The sequence below is a fragment of the Neolamprologus brichardi genome, chromosome 20 (genome assembly GCF_056152115.1).
Source record: "Neolamprologus brichardi isolate AB-2024 chromosome 20, ASM5615211v1, whole genome shotgun sequence".
In the NCBI taxonomy this organism is placed as follows: Eukaryota; Metazoa; Chordata; class Actinopteri; order Cichliformes; family Cichlidae; genus Neolamprologus; species Neolamprologus brichardi.
In genome coordinates, this window is record NC_142123.1 from 5,116,188 (window position 1) to 5,137,635 (window position 21,448).

Genomic DNA, 21,448 nt, shown 5'->3' on the forward strand with positions numbered 1-21,448 from the left:
TGCTGTCAATCATACGCGTTGTCTCCTACTGTGCCGTTCCTGCTGTCGGGACTGGGTCGCCACATCACGCTGACCGGTCAGTCTCCTTCTTTTCGATTTCGCCTTCCTCTTCCCATCTGGGGCCTCTCTGCTTCCACTGCTCAGTTTGCTTCCTTTTCATAAGTCCTATAAACAGCTGATAGGACACCTCTGGACACACCCGTACCTCAGCAGTGGATCACTATCAGCTAATTTCTCCCATGCCCAGCAAATCCACAGTGGATTAAAACAATGTAAAATAACACACTAAAAACATGTGACGCAAACAGCATAAAATCATGCAAATAAAAACTACACTCACAAATAAACACAAAAATCAGAATAAAACCAATATAAAAGATAAATACACATTTCTACTGTGTGAAACTTACATGCATCACCAACTGAACCTTTTATGTTAACGTTTCAAGCTCCAACCTAACCTCATTTAATTTTGCTCAGCAAAGTACTTTTCAACTCTAATAATTAGTAAGAGTATATTTCTTATCATCTATTGTTCATCTGACCTGATAAACCTCAATGAACATTATAACACAGGAGTGATTGTCTCTAAAAATGGGCTCCTGCACGCTTGCAGACATTTTTCCATCACAACTTATGGATGATGAATGATTTGATTAAAGCTGTGAAAACATTACTGATAACCTTCATGTGATGTTACATTAAAGCCAATTTTCTATTAAAATCAGGGACTTTTCTAACTGACCTCTGACCTTTGAGCAGTAGTGTGTACTGTATGCTTGTATGTAACTGTATCTGACCTGGATTTTATCACCAGTTTTAAATAAGAATCTTCTTTAAAGTCTGTGTTTAAATGAATTTAACTTTATCAAGGCTGATGGTAAACTGTCCCTAACAAGTCCACTTTATTGCGTGCTCATTGACTTTCTCCTATCAGAGCTGTTTAACAAGTCCACTTTATACATGCTTATTAATCTATCACACTTATCAGTGGCTCATGGTTGCTTAAAGCCTATGTCTGAACTTGACCACAGAGGCAGAGCATCATTCAATCTTGGCAGCAGCACGAAGATGACAAACTCCACTTTCTCTGCATCAAGACAGCTGATAACTTTTTAACAGTCTCTCCTGATAGTCTCATATCATCTGCTCTAATCAGTAACTATACACTATAATTACAATGTAGACTACAGCTCAAAAGTCTGAGGTGAATTAGAAATGTCTTGTTTTCTGACTAGACTCAAATTTGGTTTCATATTGAATCACAGCAATTTATCAAAATAATCATATAAATGCTTAATATTAACACTGATCACAAGTCATGAAGGATTTTTAATAGAATATCTACAGAGGTGTTCAGAGACCCATTTTCAGCAATAATCCCTCCTGTGTTCAGTGGTACATTGTCTTATCTAATGCAAGTTTAACACATTAAAGCCTAACTTATCACTCAAAACATATTTTTATAAACATTTTTAGCACAAACTGAAACTGTTGTGGTGATTAAAGAAACTTTAATATTTCTGGATAATCCCAGTTTGATACATGGGACATTTTTTGTTTCATACAATAAGAGTCATCCAATAGGTTTTTATAATAAAATCCTGGTTTAATAATATTAATCTTGCCACATTAGTATTTGGATTAAATCCAATATATGTGTATCCATATACTCCAAACCTGTGGCATACCCAGCTGTAACATCCAAGAAAACTGAAGTAATGTTCAAGATTTTGTTCATCAGCACAATAGTTTCCAGTCTTATGCTAATATCATCCCTGAAAAGTTGGTTTTAACGTAGACTATCCTTTTAACAGGAGTGTGTAATGTGTTTTCCTACTCACAGGTTTTGCCTTCTTCCTTCTGGTACCTTTGTTTGATACACCCTTTGCTCTGCCCCCTCTCGTGTCCTTTGCTCTTGTTTCCGCTGACATAATGGATCCAGCTCCTTGTTTCTGCATTGAGTTGAAATCGAAATGATTATAGAGGTAAGCTAAATCAGGAAACGTCTTCAAGCTGTAACTACTGTTAATATTTTCAGACTTATTCTAGCCCTTTAAATTTACTTGATTTGAGGAGAAGGTATATTTGGTGTGACAACATAACACAGTATTAGTTTTATCCAAGATTAAATCACAGAGTCAAATCAAAGTTAGTTACCAAAACTATTATAAAACACAGTAATATATCACATATTATAACTTTCTAAATGTTTCAAATTACATTCAGAAAATGCATTTTGAAAAATGCATTTTGAAAAATGCAAATCTGTTTGGCAGCATCAACTAGTTTAGTCAAAATACTGGCATTTTAGTACCACAAAGTAGTCTTAACTCTTTCAGTGCATTACTGACACATCATGAAACTAAAAAAAATGACAAATGAAAATTATTCAGAACTAAAGGAAAATACATTTAAAGAGTCTGATTACAGCAAAAAGAGTGACATAGCATCATAACTGTTTTTCCAATGTAGCTAAATAAAAAAGTGGTTTACTTGGAAAAACAATGCTGAGGAAATAATTTTAGCCATTTCCTAACATTATACAGGAAATCTGAAAGGAAAAAGATGAGCAAAAACAGTAGATTGGTCTTACCTCTTCAAAGGTGTCCTCAGAGTTGTGATCAGACCTGCTCTCCTGCAGCTATGGTGCTGTTATGCAGTCATAGCAACCCGAATTCCAAAATCCTAGTGATGTTTACCAGACAGGACCACTCTCTGGTCCTGTAACAGCAGGAATTTAACTACAAACCCTCATCGCTCCCATCAGTGTTGTTCCTCTGCACTGCAGCAGAGGAGGATTAAAGTCGTTTATGTACTTTTTATTCCCAAACTGCTGATTTGTGGACCCCTGGGATAAATATTTAGACCTTCATATGTTTTAGTTTGCAGGAGTGTCTTAATTAAAATGTTTAAAACCGTTATCACCATCTCATCCTAAACATTTTACCAATATGTATAAGCAGGACCAAAAGACAGCTAGCAATCATGAAGCCACATATTAACATACACTTCAGTGAACATGTTTATGTATAAATTCACACAGTTCATTCACACCACTTGTTCAAACAGTGAGCTAGCTTGACAGTAACATAAAAATTCTGATTGTATTTCCCTCCTACACACACAAACTGAAGTCAAAGTCAAGCATACGACATGTGTTACTTTGTCTTTTTGATTATTTTTAATGTGTACTTGCTGTTGTGCATATTTATTCTGACATTCCCAAAACAGAAACACAAACAACTTTTATTTTGAATAAATATGTGTGATGGCCCTTAGACCTCCATATCCACTTACATGTTATTGTGATTATTTAGATTAGGGGAGTGGCCTATTTAGAGCAATATTTGTCACTGTGCGTAATTGCTTAACTGAAGGTATATAAGGAGCTCAGCAATCACTTTCTGTCTCTCTCTTTTTCTTCCAGATCATTTGTTTTCTTGGGTTTTTCTTTTTGTTGTAAACAAACTTCGTTCACAGCACAGGAACACCCACCGACACACTCCGCACACTGGTCCACAGTTTTTCAGATGCCATTTATTTCCATTATACAGACGAAAAGACAAACATTTCAAACAAAGACAGCCAAGAACATATTTCCTGTGCCAGAATGTGTGAAATATAACTTAACATGAAAAGAATCAATGTCTACTCCATCCATATCCTCTGTCTGTCATGGTCCTGGGTCGAGTGACCCAGTGTTTGAGTTTCATGTATCTTTTGTATTCATTTGTGCCCTAGTTTAGCTCATCTAATTTATTTTGAGATTTCTGTTTAGTCCTTTGTTCCTTAGCTGTTTATGTCATCTCCCCCTGTACTAAGTCTCCCTGGTTCACGCGTCATGTCTGCGTGGTTATGTTTAGTTCAGGTCATGTCTGGTCTCCATGTTTCCTGTTTTACTTTGAAAGTCTGCATTTAATGTCAGTATATGTAGTTTCACTTCTCCTGTCCTGTCTTTAGGTTCATGTGTGTCAGCTGTGCTCCCATGTGTGGCCACTTCCCCTGATCACCCCTTATGTGTATTTAGTCTCTGTGTTTCAGGCAGTCTGTGTTGCGTCGTCTGTGTTCCCACCCTCCATGTTTTCACAGCCAGTCTTTGTAGTCGTAGTCATGGTTTTCTGTGTCTTCATAGTTTATCACAGTATCAGTTTCTCAGTTTGGTTATAGTTTAGTTTTGTCACTGCGTTTCTGCCTTGTTTGAACTCCTTGTCATTCAGCCACAATAAAGGCTCGCTTTTCGTTCAAGCTCAGTTTCGTGTCCTCGCCTGTGTCTGCACCTGAGTCCTCCACACACTCTCCACACGGTCTGCCACTGCGGACCGTTACACTGTCTGTAATGCATTGAGCTAGTTAGCAACAGGAAAATTGACTGAAATTATTAGATTGTGCTGTTGCATAATCTACTGAAAATATATAGGCAATTCTTCTTCTAGAAAACTTGCTGGGCGTGTAATCATTATACTGAAATCATATAATTTAGATGTTGTGATAAGAAAAACATTTGCTAATGATTCTTTTAAAAAACATCTGAAGATATTTTTATTTAGAAAAGCATTTAATTAATTTCCTCTTATGTTTTTTTTTTTTTATTGTTTTACATTGCTGTTTTGTTTACTGTTACATTGTTTTATATTTCCATTAAGCACTTACTACTAACCCTATATAAATAAATTTTACTTACTTTCTTACTAAACAGCTAAAAATGGGCTTAATCTTCTGCATTTGTGATTAAAAGATGAAATACACAATGTACTTGTTCAGATTTTCACCAGAGAAAAAGAAAACGGATTTCATTGACTTATATATTATATATATATATACTTATATTATAGATATATAGACATATAGTCTATTGTGGCGCAAGCGCGGCTCTCAGGTCTGGCGGATTTGACCGCTGCCAATAGAAACGAGGTGTCCAACTGGGAGACTGACGAGGCAAAATCATCAAGTTAAAATGTTGTTCTTAAACTTACTAGTCAAGACAACTTTGACTGTCTCGATACTTAAAGAGGAAAATCCATTTCTGAAACAGGTCCCTCATCAAGCAGACGTATGGCGTGCACTGAAGTTTCGTGAGTGACTTCCGGGGAAGCCAACAGGAAAAGCGATAGCTCTGCTCAGAATTCTAGACCAATCAAATTTAGTCTTGGACGTGGCTTGTTTGCAGAAAGCTCTTCGATTGGTTCTTGCTCTACGTGGGCGTACCTAAGAGTCTCAGTCAAGTTTAGATGAGAACGAGGAAGTGGAAAACGAGCAAGGAGGAAATCTGAAGGAAAGGACTGGTGTGCGAGCTCGACTGTCATTTTAACACAGTTACCTTACAGTTACTTTGCCCACAGAACACAATGGCTGAGTAAGTCCTTCACTTGTTTCTTTGTTTCTTCTTCTGTTGTGTCTTTTTTTTGTACAAAGTCGGGGCAATAGAAACGTTATACCTACTAGTTGAGGTTATTTTGTTTTTCTCCTTTGCTGAGAGTAATCTTCTTTAGTAGTTAATGCTAACGGTGCTGTTATCTGACCGAGGTCAGCTTTAGAGTTTGGTAGAAATATTCAGCACTGAATTGGGTGATGGTCGCTATGGACTCTGGGAAATTAAAGGGATCTCCGGAGTGAGGACTCTGAAGCCCATGTTTTAATTTACTTGAAATAAAAATACACTGGATGACTAGAGGGATAGTAGACAGAAGGCTGTTTTGATAATTACCCTGAAGCCAGACTATCCGATCTTCTCACCTGTGATGTGATTCTTATTTCCTCAGAGCAGACATTGCACTAATTGGTTTGGCCGTCATGGGCCAGAACCTCATCATGAACATGAATGACCACGGCTTTGTGGTAAGTTGTTGCCTCCTGTGTGTGTTGCTGCTACTCCCTGCATAACCTGTTCCACTTTTCTTTCACTCATTCAATATCTTTCCAACAGGTCTGCGCTTACAACCGTACCGTGTCCAAGGTGCATGACTTCCTGCAGAACGAGGCTAAGGGCTCCAAGGTGATTGGAGCAGAATCTCTGGAAGACATGGTGACCAAGCTCAAGAAGCCCAGGAGGATCATCCTGCTGGTCAAGGCTGGACAGGCTGTGGATGACTTCATTGACAAGCTGGTGAGCAGTCAGTCCTGAACTAGGCTAAAGTTTAGAAACTGCGTCCAACCTGCATATATTTATTGGGTTTGTACTACATCTGTTAATTCTCAGGTTCCTCTTCTTGAGGCTGGGGACATCATCATTGATGGTGGCAACTCTGAATACAGAGACACGACAGTAAGTCATAAACATTCACTGTGGAGCAAAACCTCTTTATTCCAGAGGATATCACCATAGCTCATGCACTTCTATCCTATAGCGGCGGTGCAAGAGTCTGAAAGAGAAGGGCCTGCTGTTTGTTGGCAGTGGAGTGAGTGGTGGAGAGGAGGGTGCACGCTATGGACCCTCACTCATGCCTGGTGGGCATAAAGAGGCCTGGTAAGTCGTCAGCTTCATTTCATGTGTGTTAAAAATCAGTGAACATTTATCAATTTCACTTAATGTTTATTTTATAGGCCTTACATAAAGGACATCTTCCAGAGCATCGCTGCCAAAGTTGGAACAGGAGAGCCTTGTTGTGACTGGGTGAGTGATGTATTTTAATCTTTGTGTTTATTAAATATATATTTGTTGTTATTATTATGCCAAATCATCTAACAAATATTGTGTGGCTTGAGCAGGTTGGCGATGAGGGTGCGGGTCATTTTGTGAAAATGGTCCATAACGGCATTGAGTATGGAGATATGCAGCTGATCTGTGAGGCCTATCACCTGATGAAGGACATCTTGGGTATGGACCATGACGAGATGGCACAGGTGCGTTTGTTGTACTTCTATGACACCACTTTCACATTTGTCTGGCAGTGTTAATTATGTAAAATATAAAGACAATATGTGTTTTTGATTTTTTTTGTTTTGTTTTTTAAGGCTTTTGACAGCTGGAACAAGACTGAGCTGGACTCCTTCCTGATTGAGATCACAGCTAACATCCTTAAATACAGAGACTCTGACGGTAAACATCTGCTGCCCAAAATCCGCGACAGTGCTGGACAGAAAGGCACAGGGAAGTGGACGGCCATTTCAGCCCTCGAGTACGGGACACCTGTCACACTGATCGGTAAGAGGAAGAAAGGAGGCTTAAAGCAATGAACAACTCATGTACCAATACCGCAAAAGCCACTTATCAAATTACCCTTTAATGATCAGATTTCTTGGGCTTATACTTTGGATCTGTCAGCTGGCAAACACAGCATGGGCTGTGAGCTTCTTTTAAAGAATGTGATCAATATGTTGTTGCCTGTAAGAAGCTTGAAGGATATTCTGATGGCCTGTGCATGTCAGGTGACATAAGGGGGATTTGGCTTTGGTCTTTGCTGTGACTGTATCGTAGTCTTTATATGATTAACTTTAAAAGCATGCAGGGTAAACTATATATTGCTGTGTTTGCTTGTTCCTTGTCTGTGTTGGATACCCTGCTGTGCTAGAGAGGGATGGGTGCAGAATAAAAGGCTTCATTGTGTGAGAACTAAGCCCATCAGGGCGAAGCAGTATGTACAGGAGGCGCTCTCACCCAGCAGGGATCACATTCCTCACTAGGACAGTTTTTACGTTATAGAGCAGCGCAGGTTTTAGCAAGTCATGCTGACCCAACAGGTTTTTTTTTCCGTACTGTCCTCAGTTAGTGGCAAGGAAATGATCCTCTCTAATCTGGGAAACCTTGAGTTTTGTCTGATGTAGCTTTGGCACGCCTGCTTTACCAAACACTATTGCAAACACTGCTGAGTCATGCTGTCGCTCGAGCGTTGGCTGATAGCACAGGGTCGCTGTGACTATCAGCTTGGAAATTCTATGTAATGCTTTGTCATTTTTTTGAGATCTCGGGAAACCTAAATTACTATTTAAAAAGAAGAAAAAAAAGCTGGGCAGTTAGTTTATGTGACACTCAAAGCGGTGTGTGTAGTATATGCACTGATGCCGTCCCTCTTCTTTCCTCTCCCTTCTCTCATCCTGTTGTCTCCCAGGGGAGGCTGTCTTTGCCAGATGTCTGTCTTCTCTAAAGGATGAGCGAGTGGAGGCCAGCCGCAGCCTGTCAGGGCCACAGGGGGTCAAATTCAGCGGCAACAAGGCTACCTTCCTAGAAGACATCAGAAAGGTAAAACCACAGTAAATGCATTTACTCTAAATGGGCCAGTTTAGAGCAGCATGCCACAGAGAGGCCAAAGTAAAAATGTTTGCGCACCATTTGAGATTACCAGGTATCAGAAGTGACGAATAGACATTTTAAACACTGAAAGTAATATGAAAATTGTTATGTTTTCATTTGTCCAGGCCCTGTATGCGTCCAAGATCATTTCCTACGCGCAGGGATTCATGCTGCTGCGCCAGGCGGCCAATGAGTTTGGCTGGACGCTCAACTATGGTGCAATCGCCCTGATGTGGAGAGGAGGCTGCATCATTCGAAGGTACTTTTGCCCTCATGTGTCCACACAGCAGAAGTTTGCCTCACTTCCATGTTGTGCAAAAGTTTCAACACTGTTGTCCAAACACTGGGGACGAGAGCCCTTGTTAAGAAAGCCCAACAAAAACAGAAGTTTTTGTTGCTTGTCTTCCTTCTCTCACCCCAACCGGTCGCAGCAGATGGCCGCCCCTCCCTAAGCCTGGTTCTGCCGGAGGTTTCTTCCTGTTAAAAGGGAGTTTTTCCTTCCCACTGTCGCCAAAGTGCTTGCTCATAGGGGGTCATATGATTGTTGGGTTTTTCTCTGTATCTATGAAGCGCCTTGAGGCGACTTTTGTTGTGATTTGGCGCTATATAAATTGAATTGAGTAAGATTTAAGAACATTTGAGTTAAGCTGCAGAAGCTGCAGTTTCTTTAAGTGCAAGAAAAACCTTTATGCAGTGCCATAACGTTGTAGAATTGCCTTTTTGTCAATGCGTTGTGTTGTAATGTTGAAGTGAGAAAAGAGAGGAACAAAAGGACTCTTCCCATAAAATCATATTGAGAGAGAAGAATGAGGAAATTGTGATTGTGACACTGGTTTACTTTGTGTAACCTGGCACAGTTGTTGTGTAATCGCACATTTAACACTCATAATTTGCAGTGTACAGTCACCAGCCAGCTAATGGGGATGAAGTTCTCAAAGGGCATTGAACTTTGTTTAAATGGAGTTTTTATTACAGTACCGGAGAACATTAACACTGCTTTTCCTCTTCCAGTGTCTTCTTGGGTAAAATCAAAGAGGCTTTCGACAGGAACGCCGAGCTGCAGAACTTGCTGCTGGACACTTTCTTCAGTAACGCTGTGCAAGACTGCCAGGTATGAGGAAGGAGGAAGTGGCCAAGCAATAACCTGCAATGACCACATTGACAAAGGCACAAAAAAACAAGTTATTTCCTCTTTTTTTTTTTAAATATAGAAAAGGAGTGCGACTTGTCTTGTAGTCACCAGCCCTCTGGTTGATTTGTGATATAGTGGTCTGGGTTCCCTTTACATTAAACGGATGAACTCATTCAAAGTGTGTGAAGATGATCAGAATTGAATCCATCCCAATAGACCCAAATACACAATACATTTTTTCTTCTCCCCTTCCCACTTTACAGGTTTTTCCTTTGCTAGTTTTGCAGTCATAGTGAGTCCTGCAGAATTTGAGCCGATGAAAAATGCTGCAGCGATTGTTTTGGTTACCAAAAGCCTTGAGATGACCTCTAATTTATGACCAGATTCACAGTGATTTAATTTGGTCCTGTAAACAAACTTAATTACGTCTTCATTCTGTTTACTCTCCTGCTGTAGGAGTCATGGCGCAGAGCAGTCAGCACTGGAGTCCAACATGGCATCCCCATGCCCTGTTTCACTACCGCTCTGTCCTTCTATGATGGCTACAGACATGACAAGCTGCCCGCCAACCTTCTTCAGGTAACACAATTCTGGAAACGGTCACGCCTCCACTATAGGAGGTGTATCACAATAAAAGATCCCTTGTAGCTCGAGTCTTGTGCTGGAATCTAGATGCTATAAAATCCTTTTTTCATATCGTGAATCTTTTGGTTAAAATATTTTAAGGATTTGCAGATTTTAAAAAGGTAACTGTATCTGGCTTTGTTATCAGGCTCAGAGGGACTACTTTGGAGCCCACACATATGAGCTACTCTCAAACCCCGGTCATTTCATCCACACAAACTGGACAGGTCATGGCGGAAATGTCTCCTCTTCATCCTACAATGCTTAAGGGAGATCTTCACAACACACAAAAACAAACACGATGGAAGAGCGAGGACGAGGGAACGTTATCAACAAGTGAAGATTTTAAACATTCCATCTTTCAACTTTCCACCATCTAGAACCCAGAATCTACTTCAACCAACTTTTTACTTCTCACAGAGACTTGTTGCGGTTATATTTATCAAGAGGTGGAACAATAGATCATGTGCACTGTAGACACCTCCTGTGTATTTTGATGTAGTCAGAGAAGATGTGTGACTCCATCTCGATATTACACAGGCCGCCAGGATACTGTTCCACAGTCATGTTGGGCACGGGGTCCACGGTGTTAACACTGGATTAAGGTGAACCCTTGCACTGTGCTGTGTTAGGCTAAATAAAGATTTTCAATCCCTCTATAATTAGCTTGAATGGTCCTTAACTGTCTGGATGCTGTAAACAGGATTGACGTGTGTGTGATAGTAAATAAGGCAACAAGTTACAGAAGACCGTGATATATAATCGTGACCTGCATTTTAAAGGCAAAGACATTTCTGATCTACATAACCATTTAACACTGATGAAGACATAATTTATAAAACTACTTTATTTTAAAAATACCAAGTAGCTCCACACGTCTGATACGGTGGAGTTTTACACCACATGACACTCCTGACGCAACCCTAAAGGGGATGTGTCTCTGGTGGGATTTGAACCAGCAATCTTTTGCTTGCCAAGTGAATGCACAGCCAATTCCAGATGGTAAGAATAATTAAAATCTGTAGCTACACATACCGATCTGTATCAAAACAATATCAAAAATATTAACAGGTCACCACAGTGAAATGACAAAGCATTTCATGTGTTGTCTTTTCAGTGGTTGTCCAGCAGGTGGCCCTAAGACCCTGACACATTTCTTTACACATGCACAAACTCATGTTAACACTAAACCCTTCACTGTTTTAGTGGACACCAACGTGGAGACTTATTCAATGATACTGTAGCATACAGTACAATAAACTGTGAGACGACACAATGTTAGGTATGCTCTACAATTTAAATAACATGGGAAAAACTGACTCCAAATACAGCAGGTCACTATAAAAATTACAGCACAAGTTCAAAGACTCATTTAAAACTCAGCATCACAAGTTTCCCTAAGGTGACATTACTGTAACTGATTTAAAGTATTAAGATGCTGTAGTGTCCGGCCTCCATATACTCATACATTACTATAATACGGTGAACACAACACCATCATTGAACCCTATCCTGGGTCTGGACTGTTTAGGATTGGCTTTGAAACCTTAGAAACAATTCTTAGATAAATAAACCGCTGTTTATTGGGTAAACTGCTCATCAATGCAAATAGTTAATCAGCCAGTCAGATAGCAGCAAATTAACGCATGCAGGCTTGTAGACGTGGTTAAGACAACCTATTGAAATTCAAACCAAACATCAGAATGGGGAAGAAAAAGCGACTTTAAACGTGGCAGGGTTGTTGGTGCCAGACAGGATGGTCTGAGTATTGCCAAAACTGCTGATACAAGTAGATTTTCCTGCACAATCATCTCTAGGGTTTACAGAAAATGGTCTGGAAAAAGACAGTAACAAGTGAGCAGCAGTTCTCTGGGCAAAAACTGTTGATATCAGAGGTCAGAGGAGAATGGCCGAACTGCTCGTAAGAAGGCAATAGAGCGGCCAAATAACCACTCATTACAACTAAGGTATGCAGAAGAGCATCTATGAATACACAACACCTCAAAGCCTGAAGGAAATGGGCTACCTCCTGCAACTCCCATGTGTCTTCAGTCAGTATCACTCAGAGGCCTTTAGCCTAATTTTTTAATCTGTGCTTTCATAAAAGCGTTATTTTTAGACATTTACTACTACTGGAGAGAAGAGACGTGGGGTGTAAAGCCTGTCAAAGTTTTTAATCTTTTATCTTCAAAACTGGAAAATGGCCAAATGTCACTGGCTTTCATTTAGCCAGCTCCTTGTGAGCACTTATTTGGCTGGAGACGTTTGTTTTAGAAAAAATGTGCTTATTTCTGTTTGAGTTGCAGAAGGTCGTTTTTTGGCAAGACAACGGCTGCTGCAGCAGAAGTAGTTCTCAAAAACAATACTTTTCCAGAGACAGTGGGCGGCATACAGAACATGAAAGCATGGAGTTGTATCAGTGCTTCAGGTTGCTGGTGGTGTAATGTTATTATAGAGTTCACTTTAGGCTCTTTAGTATCAAATGAGCATTGTTTCACCTTATCCATGCCACAGTGTACCTGATGGCTGCTTCCATTAGGATATAACCCTATCACAAAGCTCAAATCATCTCAAACTGGTCTGAGCGAGTTCACTGTACTCAAATGGCACCACAGTCACCAACGCTCAGACAGGAAGAGCACCTTTTGGAGGCAGTGAAACCTATGAACCTACCTATGAAGCGCCTTGAGGCGACTTTTGTTGTGATTTGGCACTATATAAATAAAATTGAATTGAATTGAAACAGGAGAGTCAGATCCCGGATGTACATGTCAGAAACCTGCAGCAACGATGCGCTGTAATCATATCAATAAGGACCAAAATCTTGAAGGCTTTTTCATCACCGTCCTGAATCTGTGCTACAAAGACTTAAAAGATTTCTGAAAGCAAAAGGGGGCCCAAACGCAGTACTAGTAAGGTACATCTAATGAAGTGAGTGTGAATATTCAACCTCCTAAGATCTGAACTCTTTTAAGGGTAATAATTTTTAATTTCTCTTTGCTATTTTACCTGATTTTGCTCTACAAGCGCCTGATAGCCGCATATGAGGATATTCGTTTTAAATGTGAATAGAACAGTGGCAACACAATGTCCTTGTAAGTGGACATCAGGCCCTTGTAGAGCAAAATTTTGTACTGTGGTCCAGCCAACCCAAAATGTGATGTCCATATATGTGGTCACTGGGTCCTAGGAGGTTAAAATGGGATGAGCACTGAGAGCAGATGCTGCTTCCTGGTGGTGTTAAAGTAATGACCAAAAAACAGCAACACTTTCAACTGTGAAAGTTGAATACAACTCCACAGCTTTAATTACCTTCATTTCCTGTACTGGTCTACAGTTAGCTGCCCATTAGCAGCATAAAACACCTTCTCACCTTAAACACATTCAACTCTCCAGAATTACTCACCTCAGTTTCTACGTTCATAAAGTGTATTTTATAACAATCTTGATTTAAAAACAACCCAAAATACCAAACTGTAATCCTTTAAGCACTTCAGGCTTGCCAGGAAATTCCCAGCCGCTGTAAAAAGAGTCTTGTGCTAACAAGACTGCTTTAACTCGTACAGCAGTGATGGTTGTTGTACCTGACAGGAGTGTGTCACAGCTGTTATTACACCTTCTGTTAAACAGTAAACAAAGCCTCGCCTCAGTGCACCTGCGCTGCAATAGCTTTGGTGATTACCATATTGATGTTAACATCAGGCTTTCATTTGGCCATCTTGGGACGCTTCAAAGAGCTCATTTGACTCTTCGTGTCAGAGCTTTGATCCTGAAAGGGTACACAGCAGAACAAAAACAATATAAACTCCGTCATTTCAATGATTAACTACATATATACACTTCGAGTACCATAAACATGCAGCTTTATTATCAGAGCGAGGCTCGCTACAATAGGGCCTTGTATTCTTAATGCGGCCTGACGCCATGCAGGGGTTGCATTAGAGCACAAGAGGCTGTTAGAGCTCAGTTAAGGCAGGGCAGGTGCAAGATGACACCTCTGAGTCATGTGCAGACAAAGCAGGCACCAAGGAGACACCAGACAGCGTGATGACGATGCAGGAGGAGGAGGAGGACTGGATGACGGTCAACACTGATTTTAGTCAAGATCAAACCCCAAATTAGAATAATTTCTATAAATCATTTAAGACACATTAAAAACAGTGTTTTACATATGGGTCCAGTGCTGAAAACTTATGTGGTTTCATGGGCCCTTAAAAAGCAAGCAGCTCAGTAATTGTGCTTGTGTACTAAAATACTGGCTGGCAAAGCTTCGTTACAGTTAATTTGCTTAATTTAAAAGGCAGAAGATTTTAGTTTTTTAAAAATTAATCTTTAGAACTTGAACGTTTATTGTAGTCAAGTACATTAAAGTAAATTACAAACTGGTTATAATGAAAGACGTTATCACACAATGCAGTGGTGACTCATTGTTATTGAGATAATACAAATGCAGAAAGTCACAACTCTTAAGTGTTAGAGTATTAAAATTAAAGGCTTGAATACTTCTGCTTCGTGACATAAAGCAAATTAAATACAAGTACAAAACATAATGATAGATTACGCTTTCTAAATGTTGTGTAAAATTTCAAAATTACTTATAGGAATAGCAGAACAGAAGAAACAGCTTTGAACTCTGTGCTTACATCACAATAAATCACAAAAAAACCCAAAAATGCGTGGGTGCGTGGAGAGAGGTTTAATTTGGATCGAACTGACGTCAGTTGGAAGTGCGTCACGCTTCAGGGTGTATGAATGAGGCTGCAGGGCTTAAAATATGTTACGTCAATATTACACTCCACCAACCACTGACAATCTGGGACTGATGGAACAAGAGGTTTGGGCGTATGCACTCTTGGTTCTCCACTTTAATTTAAATTATAAAAACAAAAATCTAGGTACAATTTTGCTTGCAAGTCATATGAAAATACAGAATTTTTTCTCATGGACCCATTCGTTTAATTCAGATAAACAGTCCTGGTGCATACCTCTGACAATACAGCAGAGAGCACTCTCAGAAACCAGACTGCATCCTGGAAAAGATCAAGCTGAGACAAATTCCTCTGGAAAACCTTTGCAACCTGCTTGCAGTGGGAGAAACCACATTAAATCACATTGTGAGAAAGGTTATTCTCTATGGGGACCTTTTAAAGATCACGGCTGTATGTATAATAAATGTTATGTTTAAGCACAAGGAAAATATTTAAACCCACTACCTTGTACTTCTGGTATTATTGCAGAGTAATTCTGAGAGATGTACAGACTTCTCTGTTATTCATTTAATTTTTTAGGTAAAACTTAAACTGATCTGGTTTTGATGCCTTTTTTCAGTTCTTAAAAATCACAATTTCTGCATTTATGTACAGTTTTAATGAGCTCATCTCAAATCATTTCACACCAAAAATAAGTTTGCAGAAACCTTGTCAGACAGCCCATAAAAACACATGGTTTCCACACATTATTAAGAGTAATTTAGAGCAGCGGTCCCCAACCCCCGGACCTCGGGGGGCGCGAGTCATTTGGTACCGGGCCGCGAGAGTTGAGGCTCAGGTGTGAAATGTATGGTTTTTAACCGGTTTTCAGCGTTATTTTGTTATCGTTTTTATCGTTTACTCGGTTTTCCTGGGTCTTTTCACGTGTGTTATGAATAAATCTTTTTTCGGTACCGGTAGTAGTTTTATTTTGTTGTATTTATCCGCGACACCTTAAAGGCCGGTCCGTGAAAATATTGTCGGGCATAAACCGGTCCGTGGCGCAAAAAAGGTTGGGGACCGCTGATTTAGAGTGTAAAAGGTTTTAGATAAAAGTTTGTTTGTTTTTGAAAAAAACAAAAAACAAAAACTGCTTTTACATAAATACAACCTTTAGAGACGCATTCCTGATTGTCAACTGATGATTTGTACGTTTAGTTTCATAGTAGTCTTGAGTGTGCAGAGAAATTTTCACAAACTCTTACAGCTGTTTAAAAATGGAAAGTATCAACAAATTTTAATATATGAAGGGGATGTGATAGTCCTGTCCAACAATCAGCAAAAACTGTACAACAGCACCATCATCAGGAGGAAAATATAAATTACATCCACCAACAAAGACTGTAAAAGAGTCTGTTTATATAGTCAATCTTCTATATACATTATATATGAGCTAGCTTTCTGCAGGATGCTAGAGCCGTTTTAACAAAAAGACTAAATCTGAATTGTATCCGTGTTTTCAAATAAATCCTAAAAAGAGATATGGATTAAAAGCAAGGAAAACTAGAGATTATGGCCTGAAAAAAAGTCACATTTTATCTACATTGAGAGACCACAATGATTAAAAACTCCAAACCTTTATTTAACAATGCAATACTAATATGTCAGAATACAATGTGTGAATTGCTGCTGTTCAGTCAGTTAAGTCCCTTTGATGAAAAAAACAAAAAGAACAGCCAGGTATACATTTCAGTCACTTAACAATCAAGGTAAACAGAACTAGACAGCTTCCTGCTACACCGATATCATTTTTAACCACATCAAAACACCCGACTGGTTAATACTTTGATGTCAGTGACTGTTGGGAGACAAAAGAATAAAGTGTTTACTGACAAACACCCAGTTTTAGAAAGGCAAGACCTGTCTCACAGATTGGGGACCAGACAAAGGAATGATCGCTGCCAAGCAGCAGGTGTTACTTTCGTCCCAACTGTGACATCTTTATGTATGACAAAAATAAATAAAATACCTTGATTGTCACCGAGTATGGTCCGCTCTAAATTTGGTGGTCCAAGGTTTCTTGCAAGTGAGGTGAAGAAGATCCTTTTCAGGATTAAGGTTCATTGTGGTTTGCACCGGCACACCCAACAAAGGCTTCGTCTTCCACGCAACTGACTCCAACCTTCATTCAGACGAAAACCTGGGCTTTCCGTGTCCGAGGTCCCTATACATGTGAATTAAAGTGTTGGCAGTTCAATTAATGTAAAGGAAGTTAAAAATAATTGACTATCAAGAGGGCATTATACCTAGTCAAATTCAATTTTATTTCAGACTTCCCTTGATTCACAAAACATAGAAAATGCATTCGTAACCACTTCAAACACAAACTTTCGATGGGAACTTGTCAAACATTCACCACATCAACTTCTGAGCTCGCTTTCAAACTTCAGCACTCTTTCAGTGTCCCGCAACCCCACCCACCCACACAGACTTCACTAGCACAAGGTCACATTTTCACACAGAGAGGGTGGTAACAAGGAGAAAGTAAAGCACACAACCAGACACAGCATTCACGTCAAATCAGATAGCAAGAGAAAGCTACAAAAGGATACAAATACTCATAGCACTTGACATTTCACTGTGATTTTAAAGATTTAAGGTTGATAGAAAACAATGAGAGAAAGAGACCGTAGGGATCTCGAGATGCAATAAATGTCCTTGTGATGGCCATGGTGAACACACTCGTACTGGTTTCTTCCTCTCACACTCGCACAAAGCCACAGGTTCTTCTCAACTCTCGCAGGCATTTGTCTCTTTTGAATAAAAAAAAAACAAAAACAAAACAAACCAAAAGAAAAACAAACAACAAAAAAGAAAAAACTCCACACCGTCAGTCCTACTCACACCGCTTTCTTTCATTTCGCTCTCCCGTTCGCTCACTCTCACTCGGGCCAACACCAATCCCACTCACTGATCTCAAAAAGTGACAACAGCAGACAAAATTTCTATATCCCAAAAATTAAAAAAATTAAAAAAGGGGGAGAGGAAAAAAAGACAACACCCACCGTCTAATACAGTATATGCAGAGTGAAGCTGTGTTCTTGGATGACAAAGCATTTACACATGGGAGGAGGGGAAATGATACTGAGATCTGTCGAACATTGCTGCCAATGAGGCGCTTCCTCCCGGGAAATTGGGAAAGAGTTGGTGAACTGCAGAAGAGATTTCCATGAAGGCGTTTCCAAAAGATGTCAAACAAAAACAAAGATAAAATCAAATGCATACATACATATATATATTTATATGTAATTATAGAAAGCCCATCATTTCACAAGAGGCAATCAGGGGGCTCTTGAGATACTCGTGCATGTTTATAAATTATTTTATCCTGCATGCACAGTAAATTTGTGTAACATATTCTCAAAAAACAAAACCAGGTAGTGTGGCAGCTTCCACTAACAAACTACACTTCTCACCCATTCAATGCATGACTACATAAGTCACACACAAGTATAAATTTCCTCTTTAACAAAATAAAAGGCAGTGTATTTTTTCTTTTTTAAATAACATAATATCTAAGCCATTCCCCCTCATATGTATACTTACCAGGTCAGCCTTATAGCAACAGAAAGAGTTAGCTTGTAGCTATCTACATTCCCCAACTAGAAGACTTAGACTCCATAGATGCACCAAAGCCAGAGCTGAAGCCGCTGCTGGAGGCCGTGTTAGTGCCTGCAGCCCAACCGAGGCTAGCTGAGTTTGGGCTGCTGTAACTGGTGCTCGCAGAGCTATAGGTCTGGTCTCTGGTTGTAGTGGCTGTGCCTGCCGTTGTGGTCAGACCCTGCTGGTTAGCCAGCATGCCCATCATTCCCCAACTGCTCTGCAGCGCCGCCTGAGCAGCCGCGACCATGGCTGGGTTTAGACCGAGAGCCCCAAAGTTAACCCCTCCGCTACCGCTGCCTAGTCCACCGCGATTACTGCCATAGCCCTGATTGAACCCACCAGCCCCAAAACGCCCTCGATCCATCATTTGCCTACTATTATTGTGTTTGGGCTCAGCATTGGAGATGTGCACACTGACACCCTTGATGATCAGGTCCTCTCCACACAGAGCTTGGGCAACCTGAGAAAGAAATGAGTTACTAAGTCTGTGTATTTCTTTTTTCTTACAGGTAAATAAATACTCCGTACACTATAAATACCAGGTGTCATGAGGTATTTACAGTATAAATCTGTAATTGAGCTCTCATGTTTTCCACTACTAAACCAAACTTATATGCATATAATTACTGACATTATAGATTTGTTTTTGTTTTATCTAAACATACATATTAGGTCTTTCTCACTCTTCCTGTATAATACCATCTACTAATATTCAAAGCCTGTCATTTAAGGTCAGTCTTACCTGGTCATCAGCAAATGTGACAAAAGCAAACGCCCGGAAAGGTTTGGGAATGAAGACGTCTGTGACTTCACCATACTGCATGAAGTACTGCCTCAGATCATCAGTTGTCATGTCCTCTGTGCAGCGACCAACAAAGATTTTACGGCTCCGCATCGGCTCATCGGGACATGCCTGAAAGGAAGAACGGGCACCACCATTTCATTTTAAGTCATGCTGCTCAACAATCCAGATTCAGTTTTACAAGATATAATCAACATTTGTAACTTGTGTTAAACGTTTTTTTAAAAATCCACTGCAATGACTTTAAAACGCCTGCTTGTAAGTGTGGAAACCCAATCCTTATCTGAAGTGAATGTGAATGAATGTGAACGTGTGACACAGATCAAAAAGCAGTAACAGGTGCTGTAAGCCTACATATAAACCTAAAAATTAATTTATACCAAACCTTATTCACTGAAGAAATCAATTTCTACCAAAGCACTTCTTTGAGACACGGTAAAAATCGTGCCCAACCCACCTTTGAATTGGGAAGTTTACAGTCACACCATCTCCCGTCAATCATGTGTCTCTGAGCGATGACTTTGGTTTGCGTCTCGTAGTCGGTGAACCGGACGAACCCAAAACCTTTTGAATTGCCGGTTTTCGCATCTCTCTTCACCTGAAAATGGGCGAGGTGAGCAAATTCATTAGTACACAAACAAAAGTCATACCCTTGTTGCGCTCAATGTCTAGAAAAGAACTGAGAAAACATTCACAGTCACATGACACATCAATACCTGCACCATGATGACCTCTCCAAAGGTACTGAAATAATCCTTGAGGTCTTGTTCTGTTGTTTTCCATGGCAACCCGAGGACAATAAGATCCGATGTCTTCTGAAAGCCCCTTTTAATTTTCACAACTGTGGCAGCGTCTATTTCCTCCATCTTTCTTTTGTTATCTATGAAGAATAAATAAATCATGCCAGTGAGGAAAAAAAGCAATCAAAAAAACCTTGTCTTATATATCTACAAAGCTCCCCTAAATTAAAAAACAAACAAACAAACAAAAAACCGAAATACAACTGTGTTTACTATTTCAATAACATGTTGCCATAACAGCATCAACTAATCTGTTATAATTTTCCAGTCGTCACAACCTGCTGCAGGATTTGATCACATTCAGTAAGCAAGCTATTAAATACAGGGCTTTAATCCAGTTCAGTCACCTGTCTCACAATGTTTTTTTTAGACCAATCTAATACAGTAATCTCTCTTTGAGGTATCTTTTGGAGGCTCCAGTTTGTGATGCTGCTGAATTTTGTAATATACTACTATACAGTCACAAACATTTTTTATACGAGTTAAAATACAGCGCACACGTTTAGGTGTTGGGCAAAGCAGCTTCACTACAATATGAACAACACTTTATGTTCAAATTTGGACCAGTCCCGAGCATTAAAGCGTTAATTGTAATACGATGTATTGGTACTTTTAACTAGTTATAGTCAAATCAACTTAACAGGCAGTTTGTGGGCAGGGTTGTCAATTTGCTTGCATGTTTATAATGACACAAACACCTGGCATACCTTTGGGGTAATTGACAATGTACACTAGGTTTCCCCAGTCGTTCTCCGGTGGGTGCAGGACACCCTCCACAAGCCGGACTCCCCTCATGCACTGGGTCTCTGGGTTTCTGTATCGCAGCCCGCAAGCCCCTGGAAACTGCGCTGCTACAGACGACAGCAAAACAGTGCCATCGTCCTCTGACGGGATCTCCATGGGTTCCTCATTTTCTTCCTCAGCCACCCGAATGTAAAGCTCTGACATGGTGTCCAGGATGGCTGAGCTCTGGTCCAAGCACGGTCAGCTGAGAGAGCTCAAGTTATCAGTAAACACCGGAGTGGTGCGAGCGGATCTGCCCCTGGCTTTTAGTTTACTTCTGTTAACTGTGCGCGAAGCTAATGTAACACAAGCGCAGACACGCGAACTGCGTGAAACAGTCACTCTGCGACTCTTTCGCGTTTAACAGCTGGTGGCATGAAAGCCGGGATGTTTTCTTTGCCAGAAATGACACTCGTAAACAAGTTAGCCAGCTAGCCACTGAGCTAGCACACTCAAGTCAGCTCGAAAAATGAATGGCCGTCCAGTTTTACAACGCGCTGTCAACAAATACACGACTCCTCCTCGTGCTTACGAGCGCGTGGCCGAAAACTGTACGTCAATAACAACTTCGACGAGTTATCGACTTCGACGCAATTTCACCACCAAAGCGAGTATATCAATACAGCTGCACGCGGCTAACCTCTTTTAACCTCAAGCTAGCTAACAAAATGGCTGCTGATGCTCACCTTGTAAAGATGACATCATCGACTTGGGAGGGTGCACTCT

At 40.2% G+C, this 21,448-nt stretch overlaps 2 protein-coding genes across 3 annotated transcripts; one reads left to right on the top strand and one right to left on the bottom strand.

The window, feature by feature from the left end:
• Positions 1–5,221: 5,221 nt before the first annotated feature.
• pgd (phosphogluconate dehydrogenase) lies at positions 5,222–10,648 on the top strand. The gene is made up of 13 exons (XM_087834020.1): positions 5,222–5,356; positions 5,763–5,838; positions 5,927–6,106; positions 6,200–6,265; positions 6,348–6,466; positions 6,544–6,613; positions 6,709–6,843; positions 6,955–7,144; positions 8,049–8,179; positions 8,356–8,489; positions 9,242–9,341; positions 9,819–9,941; positions 10,135–10,648. Exons 1-13 carry the CDS (start codon positions 5,349–5,351, stop codon positions 10,252–10,254), a joined length of 1,452 nt encoding a protein of 483 aa, XP_087690146.1. The 5' UTR covers positions 5,222–5,348; the 3' UTR covers positions 10,255–10,648.
• Positions 10,649–15,944: 5,296 nt separating this feature from the next.
• tardbpa (TAR DNA binding protein a) lies at positions 15,945–21,417 on the bottom strand. Of its 2 annotated transcripts, XR_436737.3 has the most exons (7): positions 20,647–21,416; positions 19,856–20,019; positions 19,597–19,737; positions 19,080–19,250; positions 18,713–18,797; positions 17,740–17,886; positions 15,945–16,898 (listed from the first exon to the last, which is right to left on the bottom strand). XR_436737.3 is itself a non-coding variant. In XM_006785522.3 (5 exons), the coding sequence occupies exons 1-5, from the start codon at positions 20,885–20,887 to the stop codon at positions 18,324–18,326; spliced, it is 1,191 nt and encodes a 396-aa protein (XP_006785585.1). In that variant the 5' UTR covers positions 20,888–21,417; the 3' UTR covers positions 16,905–18,323. The 2 variants fall into 2 exon arrangements, 1 of the variants encoding a protein (XP_006785585.1); XM_006785522.3 differs by lacking the exon at positions 15,945–16,898 and having other exon boundaries at positions 16,905–18,797; positions 20,647–21,417.
• Between the last annotated feature and the right edge of the window lie 31 nt (positions 21,418–21,448).

Excerpts from the sequence above, each read along its gene's own strand:
- tardbpa (XM_006785522.3), bottom strand. The coding sequence starts at position 20,887 with ATGTCAGAGCTTTACATTCGGGTGGCTGAGGAAGAAAATGAGGAACCC. Across the intron at positions 20,020-20,646 it reads CATTGTCAATTACCCCAAAG|ATAACAAAAGAAAGATGGAG; the intron begins GTATGCCAGGTG and ends TATTCTTCATAG. Across the intron at positions 19,251-19,596 it reads GTAAACTTCCCAATTCAAAG|GCATGTCCCGATGAGCCGAT; the intron begins GTGGGTTGGGCA and ends TCTTCCTTTCAG.
- pgd (XM_087834020.1), top strand. Across the intron at positions 6,107-6,199 it reads ATGACTTCATTGACAAGCTG|GTTCCTCTTCTTGAGGCTGG; the intron begins GTGAGCAGTCAG and ends GTTAATTCTCAG. Across the intron at positions 9,342-9,818 it reads ACGCTGTGCAAGACTGCCAG|GAGTCATGGCGCAGAGCAGT; the intron begins GTATGAGGAAGG and ends CTCCTGCTGTAG.